At 38.8% G+C, this 21,409-nt stretch overlaps 1 protein-coding gene across 1 annotated transcript in view; it reads left to right on the top strand.

Moving 5' to 3' along the window:
- Positions 1-21,409, top strand: part of LOC145521035 (uncharacterized) — a 520,776-nt gene that overhangs the window by 227,751 nt on the left and 271,616 nt on the right. The window contains exon 5 of the mRNA XM_081528702.1: positions 15,123-15,222. Coding sequence (XP_081384828.1) covers positions 15,123-15,194 — 72 coding nt within the window. The 3' untranslated portion in view covers positions 15,195-15,222. The remainder of the gene's footprint in view (positions 1-15,122; positions 15,223-21,409) is intronic.

The raw sequence follows: 21,409 nt of genomic DNA on the forward strand, positions 1-21,409 counted from the left end.
GATAGTGGTTTAAAATAACAGCATGAGAATTAATTAGATGAGAGATAGCAAAAACACGTCATCTTTTCTGCTAATCCTGAGTCAGTTACTGGTTTGCGTGGAGAACTGTGTGGGAAGGATTCTGAGCTGATATCTGGACTTAAAGGAAAAAGTGCTGTGATTTTTTTGTGACATCTGTCCTGGAATTCTGAAGCCTGGTAACATGTTTGCCGTGTCTAACTCACTGCATTTAGCATCCAGCATCGCATTAACAGATAGCACGCACTACCTATTTGTGCATTGGGAGGGCAGCAAGTAGAATGAAAATGCAAAACTGTTCTGAGAAACATCTAGTCCTCTGCTGCCTCAGTTTTACAGCCCGTGAGTGTAAGGCAGGGTGGAAAAACTTACTTCTGGAGGCATCCTGATAGTGAATCTTTTAGGCAGATGGGGCCAATAGTCCCTATTGCAGCAACTTAACTCACTTTGTAGAAGGAAAAGTTCCCATAGGCAATGTGATGTAGACAGTGATGGTCATGGCTGTGCTCCAATAACAACTGATGTCCAAAAACTCGTGGTGGCCCAGATATGACTCATGGGCCATAGTTTGCTGACACCTGGTACAAAAGATTCTTAGGAAACTGCTATATTATAGACCATTTAGATGCTGGGATTAGGGAAATAGTGCAAAGTTGATTAAGGAGGTTGTAAATGCCAGGGGAGCCTCCTCAGTCTTGCCCATCTTGCCCACAGTGCATGGAGCATGTGTTGCCCAAGGTTTATGTTTCAGTATGAGAAGTGCTGTGTAGTTTCTGGATCAGGTATATCGTAAAAGGGCAGCAATAGTTAAGAGTGTTCTGGCCTTTGGCTGTACTGATGGAGTTTCTGCAGCAGACAATGTCAGTGGTATCTGATGGGCATGGAGTGAAAATAGCAAATGGTTTAACTGACTGTTATCTCATGCACTGTTAAAATATTCAGCTTGTCAGTCAACTTCGCTTTTGAGATTGCCTTCTTATGGATTTTTTTCTCTCCATAGCATTCTTGCTTGAGTCTGAATATTTGCAAATACCCAAAACCAAATGGAATTCCTATTAATTTTTTATTTTTCTTGGCTTTATTTCCTAAGGCAGTTTAGAACTCCTAGGCTTTCAAGTGCTTGGGGGCTATTGAAAGGTGGAGGTGTGATGACTGTCGTGGCTATTTTTATTGCTTTTAGGTTCTTGAGACTGACATTAAATGAAGAATGTTTAAATATAATAATGCGTACTAAGAATTGTTTTTCTAGCCGCAGTCTGAGTGAATATGCACTAGATTCTGTGTCAGTGTGCTTTAGTATGCTTGGGGATTTGGTGAGGAGGAGCCAGTCTTCCCCACTGTGTAATTAATACCCTAAATAAACCCTGGTGTTATGTTTAGGGCCTGGCTCTAGTGAGATGATGTTATGGAGTTTAAGAACTAGAACCAAGAACAGGATTCTAGCATAGCCACTCTTCCAGAGGGAGAAGGGATGCTCAAGGTCAAGGTCATGCTTATTGGCTAGTCTTATCCTTCATTCTCCCTAGAACCCAAGGTATGCCTGCAACATACAGATATCATTGAAAACTCTATATGTTGTCTTCTGGAAACCACAGCACCTAAGTATCTGGAAGAAGGCAGTTGTCAGTTAGTCTCCTTGCCCTTCATTCTCCTTATTTTCTTGCCATTTACCCTCCTGCCTCCTCTCTCCCTGAAGGAAATGGCCACTCACTCCAGTATTCTTGCCTAGGAAATCCCAAGGTCAGAGAAGCCTGGCAGGTTACAGTCTATGGGGTCGCAAAGAGTCGGACATGACTTAGTGACTAGACAACAGCAGCTCCTCTCTCCCTACACCCCCACAGGCTCACCTTCCGGTGGTCCTCCCTACTACATTTATCTATTGAACTAGCCTACCCCCAAGGACGATTCAGTTCTTGGCACAAATCAACCCCCCTAATTCCCATTCTTCCCCTTCTCTTTCACCTTCAACTCCATCCATGAGATTCTGGAACCCTTTGCATTCTTAAATTTGACATTTTCTTACATTCTTAATTTCATGAAATCTAATGTTAATCAAAACTCTTTATTTTGTTCTTGGGCAATGTAGAGACCTTAAAATGTTTAAATCCTACTCACTTCTGCTTGGCTTACGAACTTCTGTTGTTCAGTATTTGCATTTTACCTTATCTTTTTAACTCCAAAGCAATGTTTACTAACTTACAGAGTCAAAGCTTGTTTGAATTCACCCACGTGTTCTGACTTCCCTTGTTCACCATTCATTATTTGCATTTCACATATTTCTGGTTGATTTGTTCTTCCCCAAGTATGTATTTTAGAAATTCCTTTAAGGAAGGTACGTTGTGGTGAACTCTTTGTTTTGGTTTATCTGAAAATAACATTGTATTTTTTTCTTGAGGGATATTTTTTCTGGAGATACAGCTCTGGTTGCAAGCTCTTTTCTCTCATACCTTTGAACAAGCTATTCTAGTGTACTTTGGCTTCCATTCTTGGAGAAAAAAGTCTTCTGTCAGCCTAATTATTAATCCTTTATAGGTTATCTGTTTTTTTAAGCAAAAGTGAGTAGAATTTAAACATTCTAAGGTCTCTACTTTTATTAGTACCTTTTTTCCTTCAATATTCCGTAGTTTTACTACAAAATGTCTAGCTGTGAGTTTGTGACTGATTTTCTCAGATGCCTTGTCCTTTAATTTGCAGATTCATGTTTAATTGTGAAAAATTCTCAGCCGTTATCAATCTATCATGGGGAATGGTCCATGCGCAACTGGATAATGTTCTTCAGAATGTGTGATAGTCTATATATGTTAGTCGCGTGAAGTTGGTTCTAGTCCTGGTCAGTTCTTTTTCTCTCTCTTATGACTTACAGAGCTTTATAGAAGGAACACATCTGAGTATCATTCTATTGGTGATGACAATTGAGCAATACTCATAAAGCGTAACTGTTCTTGAGTAGCTAATAATTATCAAAGATGATTATAATTGTATAATATTGAGAAGCATAGAACAAAATATGATTACTGGAGGACAGTTGCTCTACAATATTGGGTTGGTCTCTGCCACATATCAACACGAATCAGCCACAGGTAGACACATGTCCCCGCCCTCCTGAACCCCCTTTCCACCTCCCTCCCTATTCCGCCCTCTAGGTTGTCACTTAACACTGGGTTGAACTTCCCTGTTTCACATAGCAAGTTCTCCCTTGCTATCTATTTTACATGTTTTATTTGTTTCCTTGCTATTCTCTCAGTTCTGTTCAATTCTTTTTGTGTATGTTTTATGTTATTTTAATTTTTGATTTTATATTGGAGTATAGTTGATTCACAATGTTGTGTTAGTTTCAGGTGTACAGCAAAATGGTTTAGTTATACATATTCAGGTATCATTTTTCACATTCTTTTCCCAAATAGGTTATTATAGAGTTTTGAGTATAATACTGAGAAAGACAAATATCACCTGATATCACTTAGATTGATATGTGGAATCTGAAAAAATGATACAGGTGAACTTGTTTGATTCTGTATTACCACTGCTTTTTCTGCCTGCTTTGTCTATCATTCACTGAGAGAGAAGTGTTAACCACCAACTGTAATTGTATCTTTGTCTCTTTTTAGTTCTATCAGTTTTTGATATATTTTGAAATTCTATAATGTGCATACACATGTATTTATGTCCTTTTTATGTACTGATCCTTTTTATCATTATGAAATACCTTTTTATGCAGAAATCTACCTTAATCCAATGTCTAATATATCTACCTCTCGTATAGATAATCCAGTTGTCTCATCTTTAGTGCTTGCATGCTTAGTCTTTTTCCATCTATTTACTTTTAACCTCTTTGTATCTTTATACTTCAGCTACATTTCTGGTAGACAGCATTTGTTGTAGTTGTGATTTAATACTAATTGAGACAATTTATCTACTACTGACTGTTGGCCCAAAAGGTATAACCAGCCTGATATAATCTCCTTATCTTGGAGATAAGAATTAAGTGTCTCACTTGGAGAAAAAAAGTGACCTGGTCAAGATCATATACCTAGTAGCTGTAGATATGAGCATAGAATTTAGGTACCCAGTGCTTAAGGCAACACTTATCTCATTGATAAGCATACCTTGTTTCATCATTTGTACTGAAATTAGGGATTCCTCAGATATCCTACTTTTGGTTTTATTTCCAAGGATTATTTTCCAGTAAAGGTCAGTAGGATAAGAGCCATTGTTCTAGATTAGTTGAAAACGTTTGGCTTTGGGTGCTTTTGTAGCTTGCTCGCAATATCCAGTTTTTCATGCCAAGAAACCCCTTTTACCGCTTCAGAGATTTTAGATAACTCCAAAACCTTTGACATTGAAACTAGGCAGTTCCAAAGCCAAATGTTCTTCTAAAGAAAGGGAGAAAAGTCAGCTCATGTGCACATTCAGTCTTTGACCCCTTTTGATGTTTCCTCTTTGAGAATGCAGATATTCTTGCAATTCAACCTCTCAGTACCCACAGAGGTACAGCAATTTCCCATGAAGCCTCCATCTCTCATCACATTTATTTAAAACAGTAAAACACTTTACAAATTCTTCCCAAACATGAAGGATCTGCTCTTTGGCTTGTTAGAAAAATCGGGATGGAAATTAAAGAAAAAAATCCTGAAATGGTGTTGGAATTAATGAAGTATTCAGAATCAAGGAATTTCACTTAATATTTTACTTAAATCTGCGTTACTATAACTGAGTTACAAATGAATATCATCCCTTATGCGTATATTTAGGTTTCAGTTGACGTACCACAAAGTCTTAGAAAAAGCTCAATCATAGAATGAAAGACATCTGATTTTTGCTTTTCCTCCTTAACTACTAAATGGTCATTTGATCTCAGGCAGGAAACTTAACCTCTCTGTGTCTCAGTGTCCATATTTGTTAAACATGATGTTTGGAATTTTCAACCTCTGAGATTTCTCCTTTTAGCTCTATTTCAAGACCAGCATTACTTTGTTTTTGTATAATAATTTCAGTACAACATATAGAAATAATTACATTTTGTCCCAAGCTGAAATTATGATTCCTAGAATTTCCTCTATTTTTTTTTTTTCCTTTCTGTGTAGCAGGATTTTCTCCTAAATTCAATGCATTGCTTTCATGATTTTATACTACTGCTCAACTCTCTTTACTTGGAGGATTTTTGTTTTCTGTGATGTTATGTACATTAGTCTGAATTCTGTTCAGAAAAAAAATATTTTCTACTAATTTTCTTGGTCCTGTCATTGACTTTTCCTAATTAAGTTGACAAGTTAGGCAATTATCTGTGCATCACATGGGGCAGCGGGTGGTGAGTGCCACAGATAAAGTCTGTTGATGAAACATTGCCCAATGATGTGGGATGTGCTGAGGGAAAAAAAAAAAAAAAAAATATATATATATATATATATATATATATCTCATGTACTTTGAAATAATGACCTCACTTATTACTTTGAAGGCAAATCATGGTGGTCGTTGTGGACTTGAGAAGTAAACTTTGGTTTGAAACTTCACTGCTACAAATTGGCTTGAAATCCAAGCCATAGAGAACTGGCTAACCTTGCTGTGCTATTGCTTCGCTATGCAAATGGAAATAACAAATCTAATTTTGCATGGTTTTCTTGTTCTTGTTCAGTTGCTCAGTCATGTCTGTCTCTTTGTGACCCCATGGACTGCAGCACACCAGGCTTCCCTATCGTTCACCATCTCCCAGAGGTTTATCAGACTCATGTTCATTAAGGACATGATGCCAATCCAGCTTTCTCGTCCTCTGTCATCCCCTTCTCCTCCTGCTTTCAGTCTTTCCCAGCATCGGGGTCTTTTCTAATGAGTCAGCTCTTTGCATCAGGGGGCCAAAGTATTGGAGCTTCAGCTCTAGCACCAGTCCTTCCAATGAGTAGTCAGAATTGATTTCCTTTAGGACTGACTGGTCTGATCTCCTTGCAGTCCAAGGGACTTTCAAGAGTCTTCTCCAACACGACAGTTCCAAAGCATCAATCCTTTGGTGTTCAGCCTTTTTTGTGGTTCAACTCTCACATACATGACCACTGGAAAAACCATAACCTTGACTAGACAGACTTTTGTTGGCAAAGTGATGTCTCTACTTTTTAATATGCTGTCTATGTTGCTCACAGCTTTTCTTCCAGGGAGCAAGTGTCTTTTAATTTCATGGCTGCAGTGATTTTGGAGCCCAGAAAGATAAAGTCAGCCACTGTTCCCATTGTTTCCCCATCTATTTGCCATGAAGTGATGGGACTGGATGCCATGATCCTAGTTTTCTGAACGTGGAGTTTTTAGCCAACTTTTTAACTCTTTCAGTCTTTCCCATTCTGTTGTTTTCCTCTATTTCTTTGCATTGATCACTTAGGATCACTTATCTCTCCTTGCTATTCTTTGGAACTCTGCATTCAGATGGGTTTATTTTTCCTTTTTCTCCTTTGCCTTTAGCTCCTTTTCTAAGCTATTTATAAGACCTCCTCAGACAACCATTTTGCTTTTTTGCATTTCTTTTTCTTGGGAATGGTTTTTTCCCAACCTCCTGTACAATGTTATGTGCCCCGAGTTCTTCAGGCACTCTATAGGATCTAATCCCTTGAATCTATTTGTCACTTCCAATGTATAATCATAAGGGATTTGATTTAGGTCATACCTGAATGGTCCAGTGGTTTTCCCTACTTTCTTCAATTTAAGTCTGAATTTGGCAATAAGGAGTTCATGATCTGTGCCACAGTCAGCTCCTGGTCTTGTTTTTGCTGACTGTATAGAGCTTCTCCATCTTCAGTTACAAAGAATGTAATAAATCTGATTTCAGTATTGACCATCTGGTGATGTACATGTGTAGAGTCACCTCTTGTGTTGTTGAAAGAGGGTGATTACTATGACCAGTGCATTTTCTTGGCAAAACTCTGTTAGCCTTTGCCCTGCTTAATTTTGTACTCCAAGACCAAACTTGTCTGTTATTCCAGGTATCTCTTGACTTCCTACTTTTGCATTCCAGTCCTCTATGATGAAAATGACGTCTTTTTTCAATGTTAATTCTAGATGATCTTGTAGGTCTTCATAGCACCGTTCAACTTCAGCTTCTTTGGCATTAGTGGTTGGGGCATAGACACTGATACTGAATCGTTTGCCTTGGAAATGAACAGAGCTCATTGGTTTTTGAGATTGCACCCAAGTACTGAATGTTGACATGTACTAAATTCTTTCATATTGCCCCTTTTATTCTTGAACACACAGCTTTCCTAGAAGGTTCAATCTGGTGCTTTGTGCTTTGCCTGTCAAATTGTTCTCTGCAACTTCCAATTCCTGAACTCTTGACCAATGTGTCCAACCTCCTACTTGATGTTGTGTCCTTGAAAGTTGAACAGGTCCCTCAGATCTCACATGGATAAAATAAAAATCTTGGTCCCTCAAACCTGTTTCTCTGGGGAGGTATTTCAGAGAATCTAGCTTCTCAAGTCACATTTCTAAGGATCATCCTTAACATATTTCCTCCCCTTCACCATTCCCATGTAACTCATGAGCAACTCTTGTTTTGCTGTAATAATGTAATCTGAAGCTTTATCTTCCTTTGTATCTAGGCTCTAGTCACTTATCTGGACAAAATTAGCATTATCTGTAACTTAGACTTGTCTGAGACCTGCCATTTTTCTCCACTTCTTGTATTCTTGTCCTCTTAGCAATCCACTCTTCTTACTCCATTTATGAGAGTGATAGTTTAAGAATGAAAACCTTATCCTATCACTTCAGTGCTTAGAACTCTTCACTTACCTCCTATTGCACTGAGGATAATAACTAAGTTTCTTATTCTAGCACGTAAGGCCCTACTTGGTTAAGATTTCTGCTGACTACTGTGACCTGAAGTAAATGCTCTCTCCCCTTTATGCACTATAATACTTGGGCCGTACTGTGGGCTTTCCCTTTGCTCTTTTTTCCTTTTTAAGTAAGCCATGCTCTTTAAGGCATCAGAGCATTTGTACTTTATAGTGTCTTAGCCTTAAATGCCACCTCCAGGATCTTTGCAGAGCTGTCTTCTTATATAAGACTGTTCCAGAAAATTCTGAACACTGAAAGAATCCTTCAGAAACTGATAAAAATGGTTATCCAAAGGAGCGGCTGGAGAATAAAAAGGCCTAAATGTAACTTCTCTGAATTTATTTTTTAATATTTTTATTTGGAAGCATGTAAATTAAAAAAAAAAAGTTTTGTCGGTGACAAATGTCATTCTAAAAATTGAAAACAAGAAGAAGCCACTCACAATAAACATTTGGAAAATGAGGAGGAAAGAGTTGTAAGAACTTCCACTTTTGGACATTATGGAATAAGGAGCAGATTCATGCTGCCATTTTAAATAAAAAGGAAACAGATAAAACATGAAATACAGTTTTTAGTCATTGTACAACTCACAGTATAGGACTGTGATCCCTCAAGAGAGAAAGATGAGGTGAGGCCAACTGCCTACTGGAAGTTTCCAGGCAAAAGCAGAGGAGATAGAATACAGGGAGGCCCAGGGAGCAGGAATTTTTGAGGGCATCCCCTTCAGTCTTTGACTGAGTCCTGGTCCTTGTGTGATGAGAGGAAATGACCCAAGGCCAGGGAGCGAGCTGCTGGTGAGCAGGAGGCTAGGTGACTGACTCTCAGAGCTCCTTATAAGCTAAGAATATTTTCTATTCTAGTAACTAGTTTGGAAAGCTGTCTAACATATGGGGCCTTGATTTTTGAGTCCTCAGGAGGTTATAGCCTTTTAATAGGCTTAATCAGTGAGATAAAGCAGGCCTACACCAAGGCTTTCTGGGACCTGCCCTAATAAAAGTAAAAAGCAAGCCATAAGCTGTTTCAAGGTAACCTGAGAGCTTGAAAGTAATTCATTACTATTTAAAGGAATAAAACTAAGTCCAGCTACTAACGACATGTAATATCCAATGCTAAGCATTCAATCAAAAATTACCAGGCATCCAAAGTAACAGGGAAGTATAACCCATAGCCATTGGAAAAACCACTTAACACAAACATAACCAGGAGTAATAGGGGTGATAAAATACCTGTTGTTGCTGCTGCTGCTAAGTTGCTTCAGTCATATCCAACTCTGTGTGACCCCATAGATGGCAGCCCACCAGGCTCCCCCGTCCCTGGGACCAGATGTTAAAATAGCTGCCAGAAAATAAGTTCCATATATTCAAGAAAGTCAGAAGAAAAAAAAGGAAAATGATGAGAGAAATGGAAGATATAAGTAGTTCATTAAGTTAAATGCATAATCATCACATGACCTACTCATTTCCAAGAGAAATAAAAACTTCTGTTCATTTGAAAATCAGTACTCAAGTGTTTATAGTAGCTTCATTCCAATATCCCCAAAACTGGAGACAATGCAAATATCCATGTACTGTTAAATGAATAGATAAAGTCCGGCACATCTCTACAGTGACATACTATTCAAAAATAATACAAAATGGAATACAGTCACATGCACCAACATGGATGGACCTCACACTGACTATTCCAAAAGCTGTTTCAAAAGGCTGCGTATTCCATGATTTGATTTTGGGAAAAGCGAGAACTATAGGGATGCAAAAACAAAATGGAGTTACCAGGAGCTGGGAGTTGGGGAGGGCTTGATCACAAAGAAGCACAGAGCAGTTTATTATGGTGATGGAACTATTTGTATATTGATTTTGATGATGTTTTTAGGAATATGGATTGTCAAATCAAAATGAGATGCAGAAAGGTGAATTTTAAATTATGCAAATTATATATCATTAAACCTGATTTTAGAAAATACTAAACGTATAAAGTTTTGGGGGAAAAAATGGGAAACAACTGGAACTCTCACTCATTCCTGTTGAGAGTGTGTTAGCTATATAGCCGGTTCAGAGAAAAGGGAGTTTCTTATAAAGCTTCACATAAATTTGCCTGGCAACCCAGTAATCTCACACCTATGTATTCACCCAATTAAAATAAAATCATACACCCACAAAAACTTATATGTAAGGACTTGTCGTCACTTTATACTATACAGCAAAATAAACAAATACACACACCAAAAAAGCAAACAAAAACCCTAGAAAACCCCAGATGACCACTAACTGGTGAATAGATAAATTCTGATGTGTATATGTAATATGTGTGTGCACACACACGTGCATATACACACACAATGAAATGCCATTCATTAATAAAGATAGACCATATTGTGTAATTTTCATTACATAAATTTCCAAAAAAAAGAAAGCCACGTAAAACAAACCTTTGGAACTTGACAGCAGATCAGAGGACAAGGATGAAAGTGTTATGCATGTTGCTTAAAAGAGCTAGCATATGAAAGCAGCCCAGATGTCCATCGGTAGATGAATGGATAAGAAAGCTGTGGTACATTTACACAATGGAATATCACTCAGCTATTAAAAAGAACACATTTGAGTCAGTTCTAATGAGGTGAATGAAACTGGAGCCTATTATACAGAGTGAAGTAAATCAGAAAGAAAAACACTGATACAGTATATTAATGCATATATATTCTTGCCTAGAGAATCCCGTGGACAGAGGAGCCTGGTGGGCTGCTGTCCATAGGGTCACACAGAGTCGGACACAACTGAAGCGACTTAGCATGCATGCATGCATTGGAGAAGAAAATGGCAACCCACTCCAGTATTCTTGCCTGGAGAATCCCAGGGACAGAGGAGCCTAGTGGGCTGCTGTCTATGGAGTCTCACAGAGTCGGACGTGACTGAAGTGGCTTAGCAGCAGCAGCAGCATGGAATTTAGAAAGATGGTAACAACAACCCTATATGTGAGACAGCAAATGAGACACAGATGTAAAGAACAGACTTTTGGACTCTGTCCGAGAAGGCAAGGGTGGGATGATTTGAGAGAATAGCATTGAAACATGTATGTTACCATTTGTGAAATAGATGACCAGTCCAAGTTCAGTGCATGAAACAGGGCACTCAGAGCCAGTGCTCTGGGACAACCCAGAGGGATGGGATGGGGAGGGAGGTGGGAAGGGGACACACGTAGACCCATGGCTGGTTCATGTCAATGTATGGCAAAACCCACCACAACATGGTAAAGTAGTAAGCCTCCAATTAAAATAAATTAATTAATTAAAAAAAGAGAAAGTGTTATGCATGTTAAGGGAGCATGTATACCCTTGGGAAAATGGAATTATTCTGTGATTTAATTGTGATGATTTCTGAAGAATTTGAATGTTAAAATCCTGTCAAATGGATAAACTTCAAATGGTTTGCTCTATTGTTTTTTAGTCGCCTCATTAATGTTGATTAAAAAATGGGAACAATGACAGCTAACTGTATAAAAGCCACACAGATTCAATGATTTCTTGTAGATGACTTTTAAATAAATTAATTTGACTACAGTTATTGGGCTTCCCAGGTGGCACTAGAGGTAGAGAACCCGCCTGCCAGTGCAGGGGACGTAAGAGGTGAGGGTTCAATCCCTGGATCAGGAAGATTCCCCTGGAGGAGGGCATGGCAACCCACTCCAGTATTCTTGCCTGGAGAATCCCATGGACAGAGGAGCCTGACAGGCTATAGTCCATAGGTCAGAAAGAGTTGGACACAGCTGAAGTGACTGAGCATGCCCGCACTCACACATTAGTAATTAGAGAAGTTTTACTGTCTCTGAACTTGAAAACAAACTAGAATGTACAAACCAATGAAACTAAGTGAATATAAATTATTAACATATCCACAAAAATAGAACTGTTTCAAGTGATTTTTGAAAGACTAATGACTGTATTCTTAGTTATTTTAATTGAGTTACATAATTGGATGATTAGATATTTGTATATATTGTGAAATGATCACTGCAATAAGACTAGTTAATATCCATCATCACACAGAGTTACAGTTTTTTTTCTTGTGGTGATAACTTTTAGTATTTACTCTCTAAGCAATTGGGAGAAGGCAATGGCAACCCACTCCAGTATTCTTGCCTGGAGAATCCCAGGGACAGAGGAGCCTGGTGGGCTGCCGTCTATGGGATCGCACAGAGTCGGGCACGACTGACGTGAGTTAGCAGCAGCAGCAGCTCTTAAGCAGTTTTCAAATATGCAATATAGTATAATAAATTCTGGTCACCTTGCTATACCTTACTTACATCCCCATGACTTACTTATAACTGGAATTTTGTATCTTTTGGTCATCTTAACCAATTTTTTTTTTATCTACCTGGTCTGTATCTGTGAACTTGTTTTTCTTTGTTTTTTATTTTGTTTTCTGCCTCCATGTACAAGTGAGATCATGATATTTGACTTATTTCACTTAGCATAGTGCCCTCTAAGTCCACCCATGTTTTCTCAAATGGCAAAATTTCCTTTCTTTTATTGCTGAATAGTATTCCATTGTGATATGTGTGTGTGTGTGTGTGTGTGTGTGTGTGTGTGTGTGTATATCACATCTTCCTTTCCATTTATCAAAGGATGTAGATTGCATCTACATCTTGGCTGCTATAAATAAAGATGCCCTGAACATGGGGATGCATATATCTTTTTGATTTAGTGCTTCTGTGAGATATATGTCAAAGACAAAACAGGGGCACAATTTTCAACAGCACAGAATAATTTTGTTTTCAGTAATTACGTTGGTTTTGCCATCTTGAAACTGTAATGTTTAAATTACAGGCTAAAGTAAGTAAACAGTTATGCAGTTATAGTTGGAAACAAATGGATTTCCAATTCAAGAGAAAAGTACAGTTATAAAATTTAAGAAAATACTAAGTAAATCTTTTAGGGCTTAATTTGAATTGGATGTCTCAGTACTAACTCATAACTTATTAAAGATGATTTTGTTATCGCTACACTGAAAAAGCCTGGAGGCACTAACTTCTCAGGACCAATGATCATTCCTAGCATTTCTATTTTATTCCCTAATACCATATCTCATTCAAGGAATTTAGGGTTCTTTGCAGAAATGACTGATTTCATCTCTGGTGCAGAGAATGCTCTGGGTGTTCCTGATATATCATAGATGTACTTTCCAGTCCAGACGTACTGGAAAGCTGAGAATATTTAAAGACAAATGTGGTCATTAAAAAAGACATAGAGCCAGCTTAAGGTGCTCCTAGTGTCCGCAGTTGATTCAACTCAAGTATCAGTAAGAATAATTTTAATTAATTGTACTGTAGCATAATTAATATGTAAAATAAGTCCATAATCACTCTCAAAAAAGAAAAATCCAAAGTAAAGCCAAATAGTGACAGCAATTTAAAAATAGTTTTTAAAATTGCTATTCTATATTGGAGTAGTTAGTTCTATATGCAAATATCTATTATGTTTTAGAGTTTCTTCCGTCAGCTTCATGTCAGGGTGATTGAATGAAAGCTCTATTTCTTCCTTCTTTTTCTTTTATTTAACAGATGACTTCTTGAGTAATACAAATAAAACAAAAGAGAAACAAAACAGACAAATGACATTTTGAATTATGTAGTGAAATGTTAAGGCCATCAGGGAACATCACCTAAATCATTTTATCAATGAGTAATTGATAAGGAATCAGGTATACATGCTGTGTTATGCGGGCTTCCCTAGTAACTCAGATGTACTGTCTCTGTACTATGCTGGTAGCACGTCAGGAAATGTCATTCTTCAAAGGCAAGATCAGGATGTCACTACCTTAACCTGGAAGATTTGGGACTGGGATAGATCCAGATGTTATGTTCCTTTGACATTATGTAATAGGAAAGTGAAGTTGCTCAGTCTTGTCTGACTCTTTGTGACCCCATGGACTATAGCCTGCCAAGTTCCTCCATCCATGGGATTTTCCAATCAAAAATACGGGGGTGGGTTGCCATTCCCTTCTTTAGGGGATCTTCCTGACCCAGGGATCGAACCCGGGTCTCCTGCACTGCAGGCAGACTCTTTGCTGTCTGAACCACCAGGGAAGCCCATGTAATAAGAAGTGCACAGCATTACCAGTCAAATACTTTTTCCAAAAATGTCTAACTTGAGTCCAGTCAGGGCTTTACCGCTTACCTCTGGTTTATATGAAATACAGGAGAAAGAACAAGTTAAATGCCAGCATAAAAAAAAAAAAAAAAAAGAAAAACTTCAGGCAAATCCAGAACCTGCCCAGTATCTTTAACTAATTTATACAATATGGGGGGGGGGTGCGGCGAAGAGGAAGAATGGGGTGGCAGGATCCTTATAAGATTAAAAATGATATAACCTATTGTAAACATTGAACCTTATTTGAGCAAACCAGTTATAAAAGACTTTTGAGGGACAACTAGGGCTTCCTGGTGGCTCAGATGGTAAAGAACCCACCTGCAATTTAGGAGACTTGAGTTCTATCCCTGGTTCGGGAATGTTCCCTGGAGAGGAGAATGGCAACCCACTCCAGTATTCTTGCTTGGAGAATCCCATGGAAGGAGGAGCCTAGCGGGCTACAGTGCATGGAGTCGCAAAGAGTCGGATATGAATGAGTGACTACACTTTTTCTTTTTCTTAGATTAATATGATGCAGGAATTTGACATTTAGAAAATATCTCTTGTGTTCAGTATGTTTATAGTGTTGTGTTAGGTAAGAAAATGCCCTTGTTTTTTCAAGATTACTGATGTATTTGAAAAATGATGTATGTCTATAAAGTGTTTAGTCAGAAACATTTTGGACGCATGTGTGTGGTAAATGCTTTCTATACTTCAGGTGAATCCTTGAAAAATTCCTCAATAAAAATTTGTAAAAAGTCATTTATAATTTTCCATGATCACCCTATCCAATTATTTCAGCCCATCACCTCATTTTCTCCATGGCATTAACCAAAATTGTGCTATACTTTATTTCCTGAGGATTCTGACTTCCCCCCCACCCCCAGAATGTCCATTTGGTTGGGATTGGGGGCCTCTTTGTTGCTACTAACCAATATAGTTCTGAGAATGGTGCCTGAGACACAGCAGGGCAGACATTTTTTTTTAAGTCAATTAAAATAGAAGAATACATTCTGAATGGATAGTTAAGTTTGAGGAAGATTAGGAAGTATGAAGAAGACTGAGATATAAGAATTCAGCTGTAGTAATTAGGCAGTGAGATACCCCCTGAAGACTTTACAGTGGGGCAGTGATTTAACCCAGATTATATGATTTCTGCACACAGCGCGTTTGTGATCCTTGTGGATTCCTGTGCGTCGCAGAGGAAGCAGGGCAGGAGGGCAGCAGGTCTCTGTGAATTCCCACCACGGTTTCGTGACTTACAGGTAAAATTTTATGGGATGGCTTAGAGTGGTGTAGTGATTCCTGTACCTATAACCTGTGTAAACGTTAAATTGAAAGGGACTCCTGAATTTCTCATGAAAAGTTGATGCAAGAAACTGATTTCATCTCAACTTAAAAAACCCAGGTAGAGTTTCTGAAATTATTGATATTTAATAATAGTCCCTTGAGACACACTGTTAATTTTCTACAGTTGTAATGTGTCATACTTCATACGTCCCCAAAGATACCTTCCATTCTCTTTCAGTGTTTCTTGAGAGCATCTGCAACTAGTTAGTTCTGCTTTATTCTTTTGATTCCTCCTCACACAATGAAGAATCGTAGAAAAATGTGTTGTTTTAATGTCCCAGCTAACAAACTATTCTAACTGTGTTTTATAAATATAAATACCACAAATTCTGTAAAATCAGTGATTTAAAGGGTTACTGGGTCATTCACATCATGATCAACGGATAACGGTGCCTCCTAGCTCCAGTCTTCGGTATTTCTAGACCCATTTTCTTTAGGACACATGTCCTAGTTAATTATATTGGACCATACAAGCTGGCACTTGTGTTATACATGGTCCAATCATGATAACTTCTGGGCCGTTGGCCTCAAGAAGCATGGACAGCAAGCAGGAACTTTTCAAATTGTACTGACAGTTCAGCCTAGTAAATTAATTATTGAGGAGTCACTACCAAATGCTGTTGACATGTGTGCTGTTTGACAGGCTTCTGTAACATCTAGTCCTTTCAGGAAAGTAATTCTGTAAGGAAATTGCTTGCAATAGAGGTTGTGGGACTCAGCTGGGTGACAGCCATGTCATGACAATCAATATGGGGACAAAAAAATCAAATATTAATGAAAGATAGATTTGTTCATGCACAGAATCGGTATTTTTTTTTATAAATGCTATTTTACTTCCATCAACCACTTTCCAGCCAAATGCTGGGTATAAGCTCACTGAAACTAAACTCAAGGTGACATTTCTCATTTCAATTATTTCCTAAAGTGTCTCCCTCCTCTTTTTCCCCCCACCTCTTGTTGAGAACTGCAGGCAACATAATGAAATACTCTGTCAACTACGGAGTCTAAGATCTGGAGAGGCAGGAAAGAATTTTGTTGAGTTTTCTGAATATAGAATCCATCCTACTTTGAAAGTCAGCATGAGGCTTTGAGGAGGATCTTGGCCTCAGAAAAAGACATTATCAAGATAATTTAAAAGAAGTCCAAAATTTCATTTAGCAAATTAGCTGCTAATGAATGGACATTTTCAAGTTAAGAATCATAGGGATAACTGTCATAATATCTGATGCTTACTGATACTTTGTTGAATATTGTTAAAGAAAACAATTTCTGAAGAATCGGTGCCCACTTGTAATAAATCATGTTCATAGATCTAATACACTTTTTGTTTTTGATTGCTTCTTTTACATAATATGAAAAGAGCCATAAAAATTCATAAGAGGGCAATAAGAATAATTATTTGGTGCATCTCAAACTGGTAACAACTTGTTGAACTGTTTTTGGATTGGCCATTTTGACTGAGCTCAACAATTAATAAGAACTATCTTGAAGGGCTGTCTACATGTTCATTGAAACAAATAGATGGTACTTCTCTTCAGAAACATGAAATATTTGCCAGTTATTGCCACTCTGATCTGTTTCCCAGAGACTCTTAACATTCTGATTTTTATCTTGATTTTAAATGGATGAGAATTGCTCATTTTGCCATGGAATGCGCTGAACAGAATCCATTATTCTTAGTCTTTAACAACTAAAGATGGCATATTTGATTAATAAGAACACATACAGCTTTGGACTGATCATGGTGTTTTGTTAACCTCAGTCTGAGCTCACAAAACTCGGATGAATGACCAGGAGGTGCGGGAGTAGACAGTATTCCAATGGAAAGTTTCTTTGGGGACTCAGGTTCTAGGCGGTGGCCTGGGACAAGAGGAGTGAGAGATTAGGGAAGAATTTCCCCTCCTTTCCTGCCCTACCTCTGTTTCTCTCCTTGCTCTTTCCTCCTCTTGGGTAGACAGAATAACGACCCATCAAAAATGTCTACATTCTAGCCCCGGACCTTTGGATAAATTACCTTATGTGGCAAAAGGGATGTAGCAGGTGCAGTTAAATTAAGGATGTTGAAATGCCATAGAGTCACCTGGATCATCCAGGGAGGCCCAGTGTAATCCCAAAGCTCTTTATAAGTGGGTCCGAGTTGGAGGAGAGGTTGAAGTGATACCATCGCTGGAGGGAGGCCCCAAGTCAAGGAATGAAGGCAACTTCTAGAGGCTGGGAGAAGCAAGAACAGATTCTCCCCTGCAGCCTCCAGAAGGAACCCAGCCCTGCCACCATCTTGATTTTAGCTGTGAAAGACTGGTGTTTGGGCTTCTGACTTCCAGCTCATGCCATGTGGGATACATGTGAAGGGCCAGAGAGATGAGGCACAGACAGAAAACATTCACTACTTATGCAGTTGCTTTGAAGGGTATAGGCAGGAGTCAGAGGAAGTAGAGACTGTATTATCAGGTTGGTTTGTGAAGGTCTTATGAAGGAGGTGACATATACATAGAAATGCCAAGACTGGAAAGGGGCTCCATGCAGTGGAGCTGTGCATGGGTTGGGGTGAGTAGGGGGTGGTAACCATCTGTCTGGATGGAAGGGCCAGCAGGAGGCAGGGAAGAGTAGGAAAAGGTGTTCCAGGCTGCTTTCTAAGAATAAGACTTGTCTAACCAGAAACAAACAAACAAAAAAACACCTCTCATACACAAGATTTAAAGCTCTCCTCTAAAATTTAGCTTAAGCTGCCAAAATTCTTGTTCTTCAAGAAATGGAGCTCTGATTAATTGGCTTGGTTCTAAGTTCTGTTCTGTGTTGGGTAACGCTACTGTCTGATGATATAAAGGGCTGAGAACCACAGAGGGCTGGCTGGGCCGGCTTGGCCTTAAACCCAGTAGTTAGGGAGAGTATAGCTGCTGTGCATAGCCTCTTATCTCACGTTGGCTGCAAAATTAGAGACTCAGTGGATGATGCAAGTGCTTATCTTTCTGTCCTTTTTCCACCTTTATATTTTAGCTCATTTGCGTGTGAAGCCTGTAATAACAACACAGTCTCCAGAGGCTTTACCTTCTCTTGATAAAAGTCTTTGTCCCAATTATGGTACCAGGGAACGGTACTGAGACCATGTCTTACCCTCTTGTCTCCCTCTGCTCTTAACCCCAGGCTTTGCTAATAGGAAGTTGAAGATAGAGGGGGAATCTTAGATAATCCAAGTCACTGAATGCTCCTCTTTGTCTTGTCCAGGTCACTATGGCCAGTGGGTACCTATTGACTTGATTGACCTGGAAAATCGACTTTTTAAAAAAAATACCGTGTTCGAGGTTTTGACTTATAATTACAACAGATAGCACAGCAATGCATTCATAGTAATAGAACTAGGATAACGCTTGAGAGTAAATAAGATAAAATAATGAGTAATTGCTTTGTTTCTCATATCACTACAATCTTAAAATTATCCTCTGATATTTTGATTGTCTGTCTCACCACCTATTTACTCCTTGACTTGTCCCGTTTATTCTACCTGCTTTCTCAAAGGTCCCTGATAACCCTCCTGGTAATTAAATTCAGTAACTTTCTGCTCCTCACTATTTTTCATGTGGACATCACTTCCCTCTTAAAATATATTTCACCAGTATCATCTCTGATATTTTATTGCTGGGTTTTTTTTTTGGCTTATTTTTCTGGATTTCCTTCCTCCTTTCTAAATATTCCTCCTCTGGCTCTTATTTCACCCTTAAATGCAAGGATTCTGTTAATATGGGATCTTCTCTTGATAATGGTTTCTTTTTTTTTTTTTAATACTTTTGACCTGACTATGTCATATAACTGTCATTTCTTTGTGTACTTTCTTCTCTCTAAAGCTAAACTCTGTTGAGCTGAATTTCTAGTTACCTGTAATAGATATTTGCATCCAGGTGTCCTTCTCGTACCTGTTAGTGTGTTGCAAAAACTCTAGGTAGATACAGCCCCTAAACCATGCTCTTCCATGACTGAGGCATTTAAATTCCTGTGTGTAGATCAAAAGTGTCACATATCTTAAGTTCTAGGACTCTCGGCAGTGGTCAGAGTCCTAGACCAGTGTCATATGGGCCTAGTAGGTCAGAGTCCAGTGACGTAGTAGTTCTGTCACTGCAAGCTGCTAATACAACAGTCCTCTCTAGATTGATTTCTGGCAGAATCATTGGAAATGATTCTAGGAGTTATATACAGTATGAGTCACATAGAGGCATATATTTGTTATAACACTGTGTCCACTCACAATGGATACATCATTGTACTTTCAAAAGGAGGGTCAACCCCACCGTGTCCATCCTTACTGGGGTGTGTCTTATTCATTTCCTTCCCTGCCTTCCCTTCCTCTGCTACAGACATGCAAGAAGTCATGAAGGCTTCCCCCACCTTTTCTTGCCTTGTCTCTTGCAAATGAAGGTCACTGGAATTTGCAGAAAATGGAACAGAGTAACTTGGACTTTGTAGACATGGTCAGATGAGGATTGTGGGGGTCAGCCATCCAGTGGGCCCCCAGCTATGTACTGTGTCTGTGCCTCTCAGACAAACTGGCCTTTTTCTTTCCCTGGGCTCTCTCAGTATGTTCTTTATTTTTGCCAATGGAATCACTGACCATCCAGTTATCCACACTTTTTACTCTGGAGCTGCCTTTGCTTCTGGTTAGGTTGCTATTGAACTACTATAGCCACATGGTAATAAGGATCTGTCTAAATGGCACTGAAGTCATGGCTGTGGAAATGGAGAGGGAGGGACAAGTACAGAAAAGAAATTAAGTGATGAATTTAATGAGACTTGAGAGTTCATTATGAAGTCAGGGTGAAAGAGAAGGTGGAGTCAGATGGCAATAATAGTTAACATCCATGGAACCCTTACTTATATGCTGGGCATTATTCCAAGTTCTACACGTATCATCTCCATTAAGCAGTTGTAAATAGGTTAATGTTGAAGTTTAACATGAACCAGCTGGTGGTATAAGTCAATGCCACCCCAAAGAAAATCCATGGACCAGTGTAGGTCCACAAACTGTTGCAATTGACCCATGTCACCCTGAGCATAAAATCTGAAAGTAAGGATTAGAAACTTTGATTATAAGATGATAGCGTGACTTTATGTAATAGTAAAATCCTGATTTATATGTTTTGTGCCTTTCCTATTTCATGCAATTCATTTTTTTTTTAATTTAGGAAGGGATCATCTAGAGGGTGTCTTGAGCCTTAATCACCACCCCCCACTAAATTCATTGTTTTGTTTGTTTACTCTCAGTAGTAGTTACTACTCCTCGTAATACTGTTGGTTGGGTCTCATCTAAATAGTTTTTGTCTTTAAACCTTTCTTCATTGGTACCAAATGGTCCTACAGTTTTTAAGATAAATAATCCAAAGAGGTTTGATGGACACTCACAGTTGAGCTGGGTAAATGGGAAGAAAATATTGGAAGTTGATTCAGTTTGTCTTTGAGGACAGGCTCAGTCTGGTCTACCCAGAACTGCGAAGGAGGATGATTTTTGTAAAGGTGGTGTGGGGCATCTTATCACCACATTTGAGTCTGTTCATCTGAATTCAGTACAATTGAGTCCCTGCATGAGGATGCAAGTCCTGTTCCCTGATCACCTATAGATCTAACTCTTCTTGACTTTGTCCTGGATCACTTGGAAAGGGCCAGGACGACCTTTATGAGAAAGAAGAGAGCCTTGGAGATCAAACTCATGGTCTGTCTGATGATAACAGGTAGTTTCTGTTGAGCACTTGGTATATGTGGGTTTTTGTCCATAGATGGAGTTAGCTACATAATCCCCAAATCTCTCTCACTGGCCTTGAACCCGAATAGCAGCTGTGAGCATCACTCTCTTTGCTTCCCCTGGCTAGCTTTATTTATTTGCATGATTTGCCTGGCCCCTATAATGCCTAATATTTTTAGAAGTTTTTTTTTAGAAACAAACTTTTGTATCTTAAAACAAACAAACAAACACAAAAACAGTGCTACTTCTTAACACAAAATTTGACCCAGCAGAGGGTTTAAAGAGCTAACTTTCAGATCTCAGCTCAGTCGTGTACTAGCTGTGGCAGAGAGGCGGCTAGTTTCTATTGCTGATGGCCTCTGCTCACAATGGTGTGT

The sequence above is a fragment of the Giraffa tippelskirchi genome, chromosome 9 (genome assembly GCF_054371585.1).
Source record: "Giraffa tippelskirchi isolate mGirTip1 chromosome 9, T2T-mGirTip1v1.2.pri, whole genome shotgun sequence".
NCBI classification, from domain to species: domain Eukaryota; kingdom Metazoa; phylum Chordata; class Mammalia; order Artiodactyla; family Giraffidae; genus Giraffa; species Giraffa tippelskirchi.